Genomic DNA, 16,034 nt, shown 5'->3' with positions numbered 1-16,034 from the left:
GTGGCCCCTGAGTTACTGGCTGGGGACCACTGTACTACATGGTCGGTGATTTATTTAAATGGGTGTCAGCACATGTCTGTGGCCACTGGCAGCTTTCCACTGCAGAACAGCTAATTGCTAGTGGGTCTCCATTGTAAGGAAGGATTGTCCATATGGGATATCCCATTTAGAGGGTAACACGGATGGCTGAGTGCAATTGTGATGAGGATTATATTAGATGACTGAAGTAACTGTATAAGGATGACAGACAGGTGAGTTACGTGATCGTGTAAGAAATACTAAGGGATCCATGAATTCATTGTATAATGATAACTGATAAAAAGGTAACATTACTAAGAAAAGTCTAAAAAAAAAATCTGCATTTTTTTGTATAAAACTAGACTAAAGTGATTGTATGATAGGCCGGAGAATAAACAGCTCCCTGTAGATATAGTCCTAACTTGCCAAGTATGTTCTAGAACTCTTAAAGGAATTTTCCCACCAAAGTGTTTTATTACATGTTGATAACACATTGATTGGTGGGTGTTCTGCGACTCAACACTTTCTATCATCCCCGCTTTTTTCGATAGAGACCAACGGCACACGGATGACCTGCTCATCTCTGGCAGCCAGGAATGTTATCCATCCAGTTCTCGAGACTGTGGAGTCACAAGATGATCAGTGTTTCAAGACATGGCCTATCAACATATCATAAAACAGTCTGGTGAGGACGGCTCTATAACCTATGGCCAAGTAAGAGAACCTCCAGACCTTAATGTCATCCATTTATGTCAATAATTACGAGACATGTTAGGATGGAAGAGCCTTTGGATAGTCCATAAGAGAGTTAAAATGGTTTTCCAGGACTCCATCAATGTCTAATAAGAACCATGGCTGTGGCATATACACAATGAACAGAGGCAGAAGCAGATGTAGTTCAGCTTCTATAAAATCAAATCTACCCAACAACCATGGACTTAGGTATTGTGTAGGTGCCACCGTACTGACCCCATCGATATCCATGTTTTTAAAATCTTCCGCACCATTCCGGAGATATGTCCAGTCTTTTTAGATATGTAAATTAACAAGTCTGGTGCAGTGGAGGCGGCTCCACCAGTTCACTCCCCCCTTCCTTTCCCACCAATGACGTGGCCTAATACATCTCTCTGAATATTTATTAGGCCACGTCATGGATGGGAAGGGAAATCGGTGGACTGGGGGAGCCTGCCTTTATTGCACCAGACTTGCTAATTTATATGTCTAAAAAAAAAAAAGATTTTAAAAAGAACATAGCTGGTGGCGCCAATCAGCCAGTGCTACATGATACCTAGATCCAAGATTGATGGATTCTTTTAAAGTGGAGCTGAGCTGCTGTAAGGGTCTGTTCACACTGAGTAAACCAGGCGGAATTCCATGCTGAGCCTCCACCACGCACTCCACTCGGAATCCCGCCTGCCTCAGTGTGTCAATGTGATGCCTCATGCGCCTCTGCTCTCCACCGCTCTCCACTCAAAAAATTGACATGTCAATTCGTTGAGAGAAGAGCAAAAGAGAGCGCAGGCGTGCAAGGCATCACATTGACACAATGAGGCAGGCGGGATTCCGAGTGGAGTGCGTGGTGGAGGCTCAGCATGGAATTCCGCCTGGTTTACTCAGTGTGAACAGACCTTAACCTGGTGCCACCACTTGACAATAAAGGAGGCTTACTGCTTCCATCCTCATGTCTGTTGATCATTTACCAAACAACTGATTGGCAGGGGTGTTGGCAGTGAGCACTCCGCCAATTGGTGGTTGATGGCCTATTCTGATGATAGACTATCAAAGCAAACGTTTTAGAAAGCCATTTTAAAGAGGTATTCCTGTCTAAGCCCTTCTCTAAGGCCAAATGATCATTTTTGGGACTCGCACTGTTCACCAGAATGGGGAACCCTAGGACTTTCAGCCATAAGAATGCAGACAACTAGGAAAAGTTTGAAGGGGTTATCCAACGCTACAAAAACATGGCCACTTTCTTCCTAAAACAGCACCCCTCTTGTCTCCAGTTTGGGAGCAGGTTTTGTAATTCAGTTCCATTGAAGTGAATGGAGCTTAATTGCAAACCACATCTGACCTGGAGATAAGAGTGGTGCTGTCTGGAAGAAAATGGCCGTGTTTTTGTAGCACTGGATAACCCCTTTAAACTAGTCAACCATGCACCTCTTCTATTCCATATAAAGTCTATGGTATTAAGAAAAATAGCCCAACATTATGTTTCCCCAAGATTGCAATAGGTAGGGACAGAGTAGTCTGGGCCTAGCACATCTATTATTTATCACCCACCAGTGCAAGGGTAAAAAATGCTTTAGGCCAGTATACTAGGATCCTATAAAACCCCCATGAGGTCATAGATCAGTCCTGCGAGCTACATGTGGCAGTTTAGTAAGATGAAATGTGTTTTTTGTTTTTGCACACAGTTGGTCCCTTGATATAAGCAGAAAAATATTTGAGTAGAAGGGGATATTCTAACATTGTTGCTGATCAGGTGCTTCCCTCCCAGCAGCTGTGCTCCCATCTGCCAATGGGCTCTATCGAAAAGATAATGCGTTGTGCCACAAGGCTCGAAAAGTCCTGGAATGGATCCAAGAACATGACAGGGATTTCGGCTTAATGCAGTGGCCTCCCCAGCCAACAAATCTCAAAGGGCAATTAAGTATCTGTAGGATGAGAGAAACACTGGATTCACACAATTCTAAAGAGAATTTACAGGACGTATAGAATTTATATATGTGTTGGCATGTTCTTATTGTAGTCTGGGCGCCAGAATAATAGTGGTGCCGTACCATAATGAAGAGGGGTTTTGGGTACTTTTTGTACATAGAACAATTGATGTATAATTCACTGTAGAAATAGTAAAGGTTTGTATATTAATAATGGGTTAAATGATATCCATTGTATGACTGCTCATTGAACATTGGATTTACAGCACTCTATACGTGCAGACATATAGAATAGAAGAATCTACATTAAAAACACAGACAAAATGGAGAATGACTATTGTAGCAGCATCATCCATGTGCATAGATACTTTTCTATAAAGTCTTGGCCATGGGTGGTGTAAGGTGTTTGGGTGTATAGAGATGAGCGAACCGGGTTGGGGTTTGAGTCGATCCGAACCTGAACGTTCGGTATTTGATTAGCTGGGGCTGCTGACCTTGGATAAAGCTCTAAGGTTGTCTGGAAAACATGGATACAGCCAATGACTATATCCATGATTTCCACATAGCCTTAGGGCTTTATCCAACTTCGGCAGCCACCGCTAATCAAATGCCGAAAGTTCGGGTTCGGGTGGACTCGAGCATGCTCCAGGTTCGCTCATCTCTAGTATCTAAAGCTGGGCTCACACTATGTTTTTGCAATCCTTTTTATTTTTTATTCGTTTTTGGAGAAAAAAAACAACGGATGCATTTGTGTGCATCCATCTTGATCCGTATTTCCATTGACTTCTATTATAAAAACAAAGTGGATCAAAACGCATCCGTTTTTTTTTAACGTACACAAAAATAAGGTCAGCTACTTTTTTGTGTACTTTAAAAAAAAACCATGCGTTTTTTTAACCTTGCATATCAATGGAAAAATGGATCAAAAAGGATCTGAGAATGTACATACATTTCATTTTTATGTTATAGATAAATGTATTACATGTCCCATATAATACTATCATATAGGGTATATACATATTATATATAGAGTTTGCTTACCATCAGTGCCTAAATAATACTACCTTTGGCTGTCCAGGCATGATGGGAATTGTAGTTTTGAAGGGTTGACGGTTTGGCACCTGTGTAATAGATGGCACTTTGTGTAAAATATACCATGGTATACACTGCCCACAGCAAACAATTACAGCTCATCTTTCATTTTACCAGAACTAAAAAATTCTTTCAAATCAACTGGTGATTGAAATGTTCCAGAGTGTTGTAATTTACTTCTTTAAAAAAAAAAAATCTCATGTCTTCCAGTACTTATCAACTGCTGTATGTCCTGCAGGAAGTGGTGTATTCTTTCCAGCCTGGAGAGCAGGAGAGGATTTCTATGGTGACTTGCAACAGCTCTGGACAGTTCTTGATATGGACAAAGGTGGAAGCAGAGAGCATTGTGTCAGACTGGAAAGAATACACCACTTCCTGTAGGACATACAGCAGCTGATAAGTACTGGAAGACTGGACATTACATTACAATTCTCTGGCACTTTCTGGCACCAGTTAATTTGAAATAAAACCTTTTTTTGGGTGAACAAACCCCTTGAAAGCTGAGCTGTACTGTTTTTTTATGGGCAGTTTACGCCAGTGTCTCCCCCTACTTGTACAAATGTCATAGAGCATGCCCAGAAAAAAATAGACAAAAAAAAAAAAAGACAAAAAAATAGACACAGCTTAGAAATCTAGCTCTAAGTGAGAAAAAAAATCCCTTGGTGATACACTCCCTTTAAGACGTAGGAGTAGCCTATAATGCAGGGATGGGGAACCTTCGGCCCTCCAGCTGTTGCAAAACTACAATTTCCACCATGCCTGGACAGCCAAAGCAAAGCTTTGGCTGTCCAGGCATGATGGGAATTGTAGTTTTGTAACAGCTGGAGGTCCGAAGGTTCCCCATCCCAGCTATAATGTAACACCTCCGTTTGATGTTTGTGACATCACCATGTTATCCAGGAAGTGACATCACCATGTTATCCAGGAAGTGACATCACCATGTTATCCAGGAAGTGGCATCACCATGTTATCCAGGAAGTGAAATCACCATGTTATCCAGGAAGTGACATCACCATGTTATCCAGGAAGTGACATCACCATGTTATCCAGGAAGTGACATCACCATGTTATCCAGGAAGTGGCATCACCATGTTATCCAGGAAGTGACATCACCATGTTATCCAGGAAGTGACATCACCATGTTATCCAGGAAGTGGCATCACCATGTTATCCAGGAAGTGGCATCACCATGTTATCCAGGAAGTGACATCACCATGTTATCCAGGAAGTGACATCACCATGTTATTCAGGAAGTGACATCACCATGTTATTCAGGAAGTGAAGCCTTGATGCAGTAGTAAGTGCAGGGAAAAAAGCACTTTATAAGCATTTCCCATAATAAGTGTATATTGGTGATTTGTATAACTTTTCGGGGGCTATACAATACTTAAATAAAAATTTTCACCGGACTTCTCCTTTAATGCTCATGCTGAGTGAAGGAGGTTGTTGGACAAAATCTCCTGATACATGGCCCCATCCATCCTCCCTTTAATATAGTGCAGTTGTCCTGTCCCCTTTGCAGAAAACCCCCCCAAATTATGACGTTTCCGCCCACATGCTTCCACAGTTGGGACTGTATTCTTGGGGTTGTTCTCATCCTTCTTCCTCCAAACATAAGTGGAGTGGATACCAAAAAAGTTCTCTTTTGGTCTCATCTGACCACATGACATTCTGCCATGCCTCCTCTGGATCATCTAGATGGTGATTGGCGAACTTCAAATGTCTGTACCTCTTCTGGTGTTAACAGGGGGACAGTGTAGTGTGAACCTGTGGTCCCGGCTCTCTTCAGGTTATTGACCAGGTCCTCCTGTGTAGTTCTGGGCTTATTCCTGATCTTTTTTAGAATCATCCTTACCCCACTAGGTAAGATCTTGCATGGAGCTCCAGACCGAGATCTTGTGTTTCTTCCATCTTCTAATTGCACCAACAATTGTGGCCTTCTTATCAAGCTGCTTGCCTATTGTCCTTTAGCCCATCCACACTTCTGCAGGCCTACAATTATTGTTCCCTTGTGTCCTTAGCTCTTTGGTCTTGGCCTTGGTGTAGAGGTTGGAGTGTGATGGCTGAGTGTGTGGACAGGTGATTATTATACAGGTAACGAGATGAACCAGGTGCAGGTGATCCAGGTAATGAGGGCAGAGTAGGAGGAGCTTCTTATAGAGGAACTAAGGGCCCTATTCCACCGGACCATTATCGTTCAGATTATCGTTAAATCGTTCGAACCTAAACGATAATCGTTCGGTTGAAATGCAGTTAACGATTAACGACCGAACGAGAAATCGTTGATCGCTTTATAAGACCTGGACCTATTTTTATCGTTGCTCGTTCGCAAAACGTTCGCAAATCGTTCGCATTGAATAAGACATCGTTCGGTCGTTCGCAATAGATACGAACGCAATAGCGAAGAAAAAACGACCGCAATTACGATCATAAGTAACGATTATCGTTCCATGGAAATGAGTGAACGTTTTCAGGTCTTTCGCAATAGCGGTCGTTTGAGATCGTTAATCGTTAACGATTATGCAAACGATAATCGGCCAGTGGAATAGGGCCCTAAGGGTCCTTTTACACGGAACGATTGATCGTTCGTTTTTGCACGATAACGGTCGAATTCGAACGATAATCGTACGTGTAAACGCAGCGAACGATCAAACGACCAGCAAAAAATCGTTCATTTTGATCTTTCAACATGTTCTCAAATCATCGTTGATCGTGCGCAAAAAATTCGCAGATTGTTCCGTGTAAACAGTCTTTCAGTGATTTCACCTATGTGTGAGATAGGCTTAAACGATCGCAAAACGATCGCATAGCGAATTTTCCGTACGATGTATCGTTCCGTCTAAACACTGATCGTTATAAAAAAAAATCATTCATTCATAATCGTTAATCGTGCGATCGGGCGAATTATCACTCCGTGTAAAAGTACCATAACAGGTCTGTGAGAGCCAGAATTCCTGCTGGTTGGTCAAATCTTATGGTACTTTTACACGGAGCGATAATTCGCCCGATCGCACGATTAACGTTTTTGAGTGAACGATGTTTTTTTTATAACGATCAGCGTTTATACGGAGCGATACATCGTACGGAAAATTCGCTATGTGATCGTTTAAGCCTCTCACACATAGGTGAAATCGCTGAAAGAATGTTTACACGGAACAATCTGCGAATTTTTTGCGAACGATCAACGATGATTTGAGAACTTGTTGAAAGATCAAAATGAACGATTTTTTGCTGGTCGTTTGATCGTTCGCTGCGTTTACACGTACGATTATCGTTCGAATTCGACCGTTATCGTGCAAAAACGAACGATCAATCGTCCCGTGTAAAAGGACCATTACACATACATGCAATAAAATGCTAATTAATTTTTAAGAATCATACCATGTGATTTTCTAGAATATTTTATAGATTCTGTCTCTCACAGGTGAAGTGTACCTACGTAAAAAATGACACCCGCTCCATTTTTTGTAGGTGGGAAAAAGTGCAAAATCTGCAGTCTATCAAATACTTATTTTCCACACTATATATATATATATATATATATTTATTTTTTTATATATATATATATTTTTTATTTTTTATTTTTTTTTTTTTAAATAACTGTAGGATCTTACAAATTCGTTCAGAATACTCCTGGAATCGAGCAGCGGCTTACTTTTTCCACGTTAGTAGCTCCAATAGTGGAACTACATCTGTACATCTGATCCACTACTCTTAGAAAAGTACCTCTGGCTTAAAGAAAGTACAATCCTCTAGTTCCTTGCTCTTAGGTGAGATGATATGCCCGCTGTGCGCTCAGCCCTGTCTTCCCATTTCTCTCTGCATATTTCTGGTAATTTTGTTCTTTCTTTTGAACCCTATGTTTAGAGCTTTTTTTATGGGAAACATTAAAATTTGAAATTGGATTTGAAAGGATTTTACTATTTCTCAGACCATCCCAAGAGGAGCAAAGTTTAGGTTTATGGAAAAAAAAACCTATGGCACGCATTGATAATTGCTAATTTTACTATAATAGGGTACGTGCACACTACGGAATCCCCGTGTATGACCCGTGGTGGATTCCGTCGCTCATAGCTGCACAAGGCGGCGTGCATCTCTGCCCATGCCATAGACACCATCCTATGCACGGGCAGATTCCGCATTCCGCTGAAAGAACTAACATGTCACTTCTTTCGGCGGAATGCGGAATCCGCCAATGTTTTTTTCCTTCCGGTGTTTACTGAATGCAAAATTTTGCAGCTTTCTAAATTTCATACAACTTTCTAAATCAGATTCAAGTCAGATAGACTTTTTGCTGTCTCTGTTTTAAAGAGAAGGGCAGAGAGGGGGTGAAGGCTACATACCAGCTTACATTATGAACAGAAAGGAGAGAAGTCTTGGAGAACAGCTAACATTGGCTGCAGAAACAACCGGTGCCACGGTCCTTTTTTTGACCCTCGGCCCAATTCCCGTGTACGGCGCCGTTCTGTTCATGGTTGCCGGGCCAGAGGTGACAGAGCTCCGCCCCTCCATGATGCAGCTCCATTAGAATCAATGGAGCCGCCGCGCCATGGAGGGGCCGGGGTTTCCTCCCACTAGGGGCCTGGTAACCATGAATAGAACGGCGCCATACGCGGGAATCGGGTTGCGGTTCAGAAAAAGGACAATGGCACCGGCTTCCCCATGTTGGTGCCAGTCGATTCATGTTAATTTTAAAGAGAGTGTACCTGATGGTACATCCTCTTTAAGTCCTTTTTAATATAATACCTCCAATGCTAAAAACCAAATACTTAAATATTGCATTTCATTTATTTACAGCAGTCAAGACATCACACAGGAAACATACCTGGAGCCCGGGCCCTACATATGTTTATGGTAAATATATTTCCAGTGTCATAAAATTAATATTTTGAATTCAGTAGAGACTTTGGAGCTCAGTGGTTCACACACTGTCTTCTTTAGTTTTAGGCTATGTTTACGCACAGTAAAATGATACGAAAATACAGACATTTTTTTTTTAATCCAATCTGTTTTTATTTAAACAGCTTTTTGAAGTAATAATGCGCTACGTTAAAGTCTATGGGAAACTCTCTGGCAGTGTGCAAACTGTATGTAATAGCGGTCGTAATAAATTCAAGTAAATGCAAATAATGAACGTGCTCATTACATAACACCTACTTTTTAAAAAAAAAAAAAAACTGCCATTTTTTTCTACCTGTTATAATGGTTTTATTCGTTTTCATTCAAATCAACAGTTTTCAGAAAGTTGTAAAGATTTGTAATTTACTTCTACTTAAAAATCTCAAGTCTTCCCATACTTATCAGCTGCTGTATGTCCTGCAGGAATTTTGTTTTCTTTTCAGTCTGATACAGTGCTCTCTGCTGCCACCTCTGTCCATGTCAGGAACTGTCCAGAGCAGGAGAGGTTTTCTATGGGGATTTCCTGCTGCTCTGGACAGTTCCTGACATGGACAGAGGTGGCAGCAGAGAGCACTGTGTCAGACTGGAAAGAATACACCACTTCCTGCAGGACATACAGCAACTGATAAGTTCTGGAAGACTGGAGATTTTTAAATAGAAGTAAATCACAAATCTCTATAACTTTCTGACACCAGTTGATTTTTAAGAAAAATATTTTCGCTGGATAACCCCTTTAAGTCTGGGAGCGGGGAGAAATTGGATGCCTAGTTGAAGCAGAGTATCTATCTAAAAGACATTTATTTCCAGGTCAGATCTGGTGTCCATCGTAGAGGGAACTTTTTCATATTTAGCCTGGGTTCTAAATATTTCTGTCTTCTCATATGTATATGTGCACCGCTGGCTTCATATACATGGATGTTCTATACTGCATAGAGAAGGATCCTGTGCTATAATATGTTTGTATTTAGACCATATGTGAACGGCTCCCTACACTGCCTTCTGGCATATAATTATAGGCTGTCAACAATAAACTCTAAAATTGCTGTTTACTTTATGGTAGAGTGTTTGTCTTCCTAATTAGATGGCTGTTTCTGCAGTTAAATGAAGGGAGACAGACTGCATTAACCCTGGATTTTGCTTCGGACTCGGAATATAGCTACGTGTGTATGTTTATATAAGCGTGTGTAGTCTCTTAATATACCTATGTCATTTAATGGTGTAAATACACAATATTATAATTGAAATTTAAAGGGAACCCATCACTAAGATTTACCCTATATAATAAGCAGCAACACGTAATAGAGCTTAATATCTCATTCTGCCCTGTATGCTAAGTGCGGCCAAGTAGTCATTTGGGCATGCTCCATGTGCAAAGTAGTCACAGCACCCCAGAGCCTTTTCATGCAGAGGCTGCACATGAGATTGTGTTAGGGGACCACATCAGAGAGAAGGGAGGCGGTAAGATGGCTCAAGGCATACGCAGGACCCGCTAAATAACGGTGATTAAAAGTATCCTACTGTTTTCTGTATACAGCTCCGACGCATAACTTTCTGTGTCCGTTGTTACAGATTGCAGAATCAGACTAAACACTTGCTTGTAGTCTGATTATTTTAAAGGAAAATTGATATTGGGCATATGGTAGGGGGGAACATAACATAGAACGTACGGATCCAGTGTCATGTAAGGGTGTTATTACACGAGCCGATGGGGGCCCGATAATAACTGTAAACGAGCGCCGATAATCGTTTTACAAGGGCTGCATGGACATGGCTACCGATGTCCTTGCAGCCCTTGCTAAACTGGCATACATTACCTATCCATGGTCCAGGGCTCCTCTTGCGGTCCACTTCTCCCCGTGTTCCGCATGCTGCAGCTTCAGAGCAGCCTGTCTTAACTTACAGGCTGCTGAGCCAATCACTGGCTGCGGAGCTCCCGGCCTGTGATTGGCTGAGCGGCCTGTCAGGCAGAGCGCAGGAGGAGCACTGGACCATGGATAGGTATTGTATTTGCTTTGCAAATGGTCAGGCGCCGGCCACGCACCGCTGTTGCATGTAGCGATGCGCGGTCGGTAGCCAACAATTATAGGTCCAAACCTATATCAACATGATATATGACAACGATCATTGGCTGATCATTGTGTTTATTACACGGAAAGGTAATCGACCGGATAGGGCCGATTCAGCCGATTATCATTCTGTGTAATAGTACCCTAAGGGCCCTATTCCACCGGACGATTATCGTTCAGATTATCGTTAAATCGTTCGAATCTAAACGATAATCGTTCGGTTGAAATGCAGTTAACGATCGTTGATCACTTTATAAGACCTGGACCTATTTTTATCGTTGCTCGTTCGCAAATCGTTCGCATTGAATAAGACGTCGTTCGGTCGTTCGCAATAGATACGAACGCAATAGCGAATAAATAGCAAAGAAAAAACTATCGCAATTACGATCATAAGTAACGATTATCGTTCCATGAAAATGAGTGAACGTTTTCAGGTCTTTGAGATCGTTAATCGTTAACGATTATGCAAACGATAATCGTCCGGTGGAATAGGGCCTTAAGTCTATGGTGCTAGGTCTCACAGTGAAATGGGAAGTTATGGAGACACATCAGGAAGCTCTTCTTATAAGGCTTATCTGTATTCGGCAGAACAAGCACGAAGGAACCTCTTCCGAAGCCAAATTGTTTTTAAGAAAAATGATAATCGTTTACATGTCATTTTTCACTGACCCCCACCACTAGAGGTACACTTTGAGTCCGCCATTGGCTGTGGGCTCTGATACCAAGTAGCACTTTAAAGATAGGCAGGTTAGTGCTTAGAAAACTGTAAAATTTAAAACAAACATTCATTAGGGCATCTGAAATACTCCCCAACGAATGATTAGCGGATTGACTTTTATCATCTGCAATTACTGAGTAGATCAGGAAACAGACTGATGACTGTAATTAAAGGGGCTCTCCAGAATTATGTAAATTGTGGTAAAAAATAACATTGTTGTAGCTTGTACAACAACTAGGAGAAGGTTTGTGATCATCATGGAGGGGATATTGGGATTTCTACAGATACATCCCATGTGTCCATACAGAATAGCCTGGTACAATAATCCAACAAGTAATCACGCTAAGCTTCTTCTGAGGCTGTGACCCCCATAATCAGAATATGGGGCTATCTTTTACCATTACATATAATTGTAAACTATAACATCACATGTGCACAACTTGTGTAACCATATTCATAGTAATCCACAGGCCCTGTTTAATCTCTGTCCATGTTTTTCCTATGTTCTGTCTAACTTCATCTCCACCTCTTACTTCACCTCGGACCTTCATCTCCACCTCTTACTTCACCTCGGACCTTCATCTCCACCTCCACTTCATCTCTACTCTTACAGGATGTTCTAAGCAGCTCTAGTATCCAGACTCTTCAATCTAGGCTTCATTTTCCAGGCCACTCCACAGGCCTGAAGCAGATGCAGTTCTATCTATAGGGATATACTGGACCTCTGGAACTAGGACAGGGAACCTACCCCTGGACTAGGGATTACCTCTCATCTACTGAATAGGACCTGACTAAAGGCCCTATTAGACAGATTGATTATCAACCATATTCGGCCGATATTGGCCGTTACGGCCAATAATCGTCCCATGTAATAGAAGGCAATGAACGGCCAACATGAATGATGTCGGCTGTTTATTGCTTTCGTTTGTCTTTCAATGTTGATCTGCTGCCGTCGCTCCGTGGAATAGGGGTGGCGGCAGCAGACCGCCGCTATCCTCTATGGGCTGCCCGGACGATCTAAGGATCACCCGGGCAGCCTCCCCGTGGCTCCCCCCTGCACTTATCCGCTCGCTGCCACCACGTGTAATAGCGGCGGCAGCAGCGAGCGGGGATCGAGGAGCAAACGAGCACTGACAGTGCTCATTTGCTCCTCTATGTTGCCCCATGTAATAGGGGCTTAAAGCCTTCCCTGGCTTGAGTACTCCACTGTTCACCCTGTAGGATACACACCCCACCGCCCTAGCCAGCTCCCCATTGGTGCTGGTGACAGAGCTAATGGATGACAGATGAGAAGACCTTCAATAGTATTGCCAGCCATCACGATCCAACAATGGCAGTGCTGCGGCCCCATGGCCTAGCAGCACCTATAAAATACAACACTTCATACATTGCAGAAAAACATCATTATAATATATATTTGTTAGAAAACTTCAATGTAAAGCTACCCTGGCTTCATGACACATCCCTCAGACACAAAAAGAAGTTATTTTAACTAACGGGAAATAAATAAATTACAGAATAAATCTATGTTGGGGGAAAAATGAATCTTTGAGGCTCAAATGTTACTGAATCATAGAAATAATTCTGGCTGATAACCTTTCCGACAGAACGGTGACAGATCAGCTTTGTAGGATTCAGCTTTGTCATGGACCAATGTTTTTTGGGGTTTTTTTTAACCCTTTTTTTGTTTGTTTGTTTTGCTGATCATTTTCTAATTTTGAGGCATAGTTTTTTTTTTACGTTTCCTACCCAGAAACTTAGAGGTCTTCCTCGCTCTACCTGGATATTTTCCTTCCCATTTACTTACATCACACAGCAGACTGAGAACAACCATCATCTTCTGCTGCACTCTAAGGCTATGATAGAGAAAGAGACAAGGCATCCGTCGTTTGTAAAAAAAAAAAAAAAAGTCCGTTATTACCAAATTATAATGGAAGTCAATGGAATGTTTGCACGGACATCAAATTAACGTTCATGACAATTATTTGTGGATGTTATTTTGCAAATAACTGACCGTTAAAAAAAGAATAATGTACCAAAATTGGAATGACTGGTGCCAAAAACACAAAATGACAGACATCATAGGGTACGCAAAGTGGCGGATGTCATTTTGAATTAAAAAAATGGACAGATAAAAACGTCATGTGAACATAGCCCATGTCAGATGTCATGATCCTTTCCATTGATACATGTAATAGCTCTCTTGTAGGGGGCCAGGTTTCCTTCCATTAGCCGAGTCCCCAGCTCCGTCAGGTCTGTGAGCACTTTCCCTTTTAACTACAGACTAATTAGTATTTGTAGACTTGTTTTTCAAATGCAAATGACAAGGCAATTCCATTAGTTTTTCCTCTACCTGAGCTGGAGAAACATATGCTGTTAAATAGAATCATTTACTTTCATTTGTGTGAGGAATGTTTCCTGAAGCTAACATGTTCTGCTGGTAAACAAACATTGTTTTATCTTCTATCTGGGATCTACATTTACAGATTGTAATATGGTATGATATTAATGTTTATTTATTACATTATCTATCTATATCTCCTATCTATCTCCTATCTATCTATCTATCTATCTATCTATCTATCTATCTATCTTCTATCTATCTATCTATCTCCTATCTATCTATCTATCTATCTATCTATCTATCTATCTATCTATCTCCTATCTATCTATCTATCTATCTATCTATCTATCTATCTCCTATCTATCTATCTATCTATCTATCTATCTATCTATCTATCTATCTATCTCCTATCTATCTATCTCCTATCTATCTCCTATCTATCTATCTATCTATCTATCTATCTATCTATCTATCTATCTATCTCCTATCTATCTATCTATCTATCTATCTATCTCCTATCTATCTCCTATCTATCTATCTATCTATCTATCTATCTATCTATCTATCTATCTATCTCCTATCTATCTATCTATCTATCTATCTATCTATCTCCTATCTATCTATCTCCTATCTATCTCCTATCTATCTATCTATCTATCTATCTATCTATCTATCTATCTATCTATCTATCTATCTCCTATCTATCTCCTATCTATCTATCTATCTATCTATCTATCTATCTATCTATCTCCTATCTATCTATCTATCTATCTATCTATCTATCTATCTCCTATCTATCTATCTCCTATCTATCTCCTATCTATCTATCTATCTATCTATCTATCTATCTATCTATCTATCTATCTATCTATCTCCTATCTATCTATCTCCTATCTATCTATCTCCTATCTATCTCCTATCTATCTATCTATCTATCTATCTATCTCCTATCTATCTATCTATCTATCTATCTATCTATCTATCTATCTATCTATCTCCTATCTATCTATCTATCTATCTATCTCCTATCTATCTATCTATCTATCTATCTATCTATCTATCTATCTCCTATCTATCTATCTATCTATCTATCTATCTCGCTAGGAATTCCCAAAATATCCAACAAAAAATCCGTAGCACTCCAGCTGAGGTGGTAAAAAATGTGAATTTATTAAAAAAAAAAGTGCATAAAACACAAGATGCGATGTTTCGGATCCCTCGCGGAGCCATTTTCAAGCGTGCTTGAGAACGGCTCCGCGAGGGATCCGAAATGTTGCATCTTGTGTTTTATGCACTTTTTTTTTTTACCACCTCAGCTGGAGTGCTACGGATTTATAGTTGGATCTCTATCTATCTATCTCATATTTATTTATTTATCTATCTATCCTTTATTAGATGAATTACAGCCGACCAAATAATGAAAATGCTGATTATTTACCACCTGTTTTTGCAAAATACTGCTATTTTGTTTGTTTTTTTTCCAACCAAAATGACAGGCGTATTTATATATTTTACTTTGTGGGAATAAAATCTACATGTGTTGATTTCTATAGGTGTCCCTGTAACATCATCCCCTTACCCTGTGCCATGTAATCTGTACGTTCTATGTCTATTTAAATACAACAATCACCTTCCATATTCTGTGTCTTATATAAGATGATGGTAGCTACTTGCACGGCCTGTGTGGTTTCCGTCCCCGGGTTTGTGAAGTGTCCCCCTTAAGACTGATTTTTTTTTGCACCTGTTAATAAATGAGTCCTCGGCTTTTCTGGGCAAATTACAATCACAAAAGAAGTGCAAGTTGGGTTTTGTGTTCTTTATTTAGGAAACTGGCAACGGCCAACATACAGGGGTTTAGTACAGGATTGTCCTTATTTCTACAACAGATGATTGTGTACACGCTGCGTTCCCGCATACAAACACATTGCCTGTCTATAGCAGCAGATACAGGTTGTATGGGGAAATGGACCTGATGGGAGAGACACAATGAGGACTTTAGTTTCTGCAGCCATTTTTATGTCCAAGTGGTTAGACGAGAGGTTAGTGAATCCTCATCCTAATTCCATACATACTGGTATATATCATGTCTTACTGGGGACCCCCAGGCCTGACCTCATCCCATCAGTATCTAATCCTGCTGGTCCTGCTACCTCTCAACCAGCTCCAGTGCTGACTGTGCTGTGGAGTGGAGACATTTTCCCCTTGTGGTAGAACAATGGTGGTGGGAACTAATCCGAAAC

General features: G+C 40.8%; 1 protein-coding gene across 1 annotated transcript in view; it reads left to right on the top strand.

The window, feature by feature from the left end:
• Positions 1 to 16,034, top strand: part of GADD45GIP1 (GADD45G interacting protein 1) — a 150,784-nt gene that overhangs the window by 18,389 nt on the left and 116,361 nt on the right. The window contains exons 2-3 of the mRNA XM_069947107.1: positions 570 to 732; positions 8,565 to 8,621. Of these exons, the coding sequence (XP_069803208.1) occupies positions 725 to 732; positions 8,565 to 8,621 (65 nt within the window). The 5' untranslated portion in view covers positions 570 to 724. The remainder of the gene's footprint in view (positions 1 to 569; positions 733 to 8,564; positions 8,622 to 16,034) is intronic.

Source organism: Dendropsophus ebraccatus, chromosome 1 (assembly GCF_027789765.1).
Source record: "Dendropsophus ebraccatus isolate aDenEbr1 chromosome 1, aDenEbr1.pat, whole genome shotgun sequence".
NCBI classification, from domain to species: domain Eukaryota; kingdom Metazoa; phylum Chordata; class Amphibia; order Anura; family Hylidae; genus Dendropsophus; species Dendropsophus ebraccatus.
The sequence above is the reverse complement of the archived record's forward strand: the minus strand, read 5'-3'. Positions and strand labels throughout refer to the sequence as shown.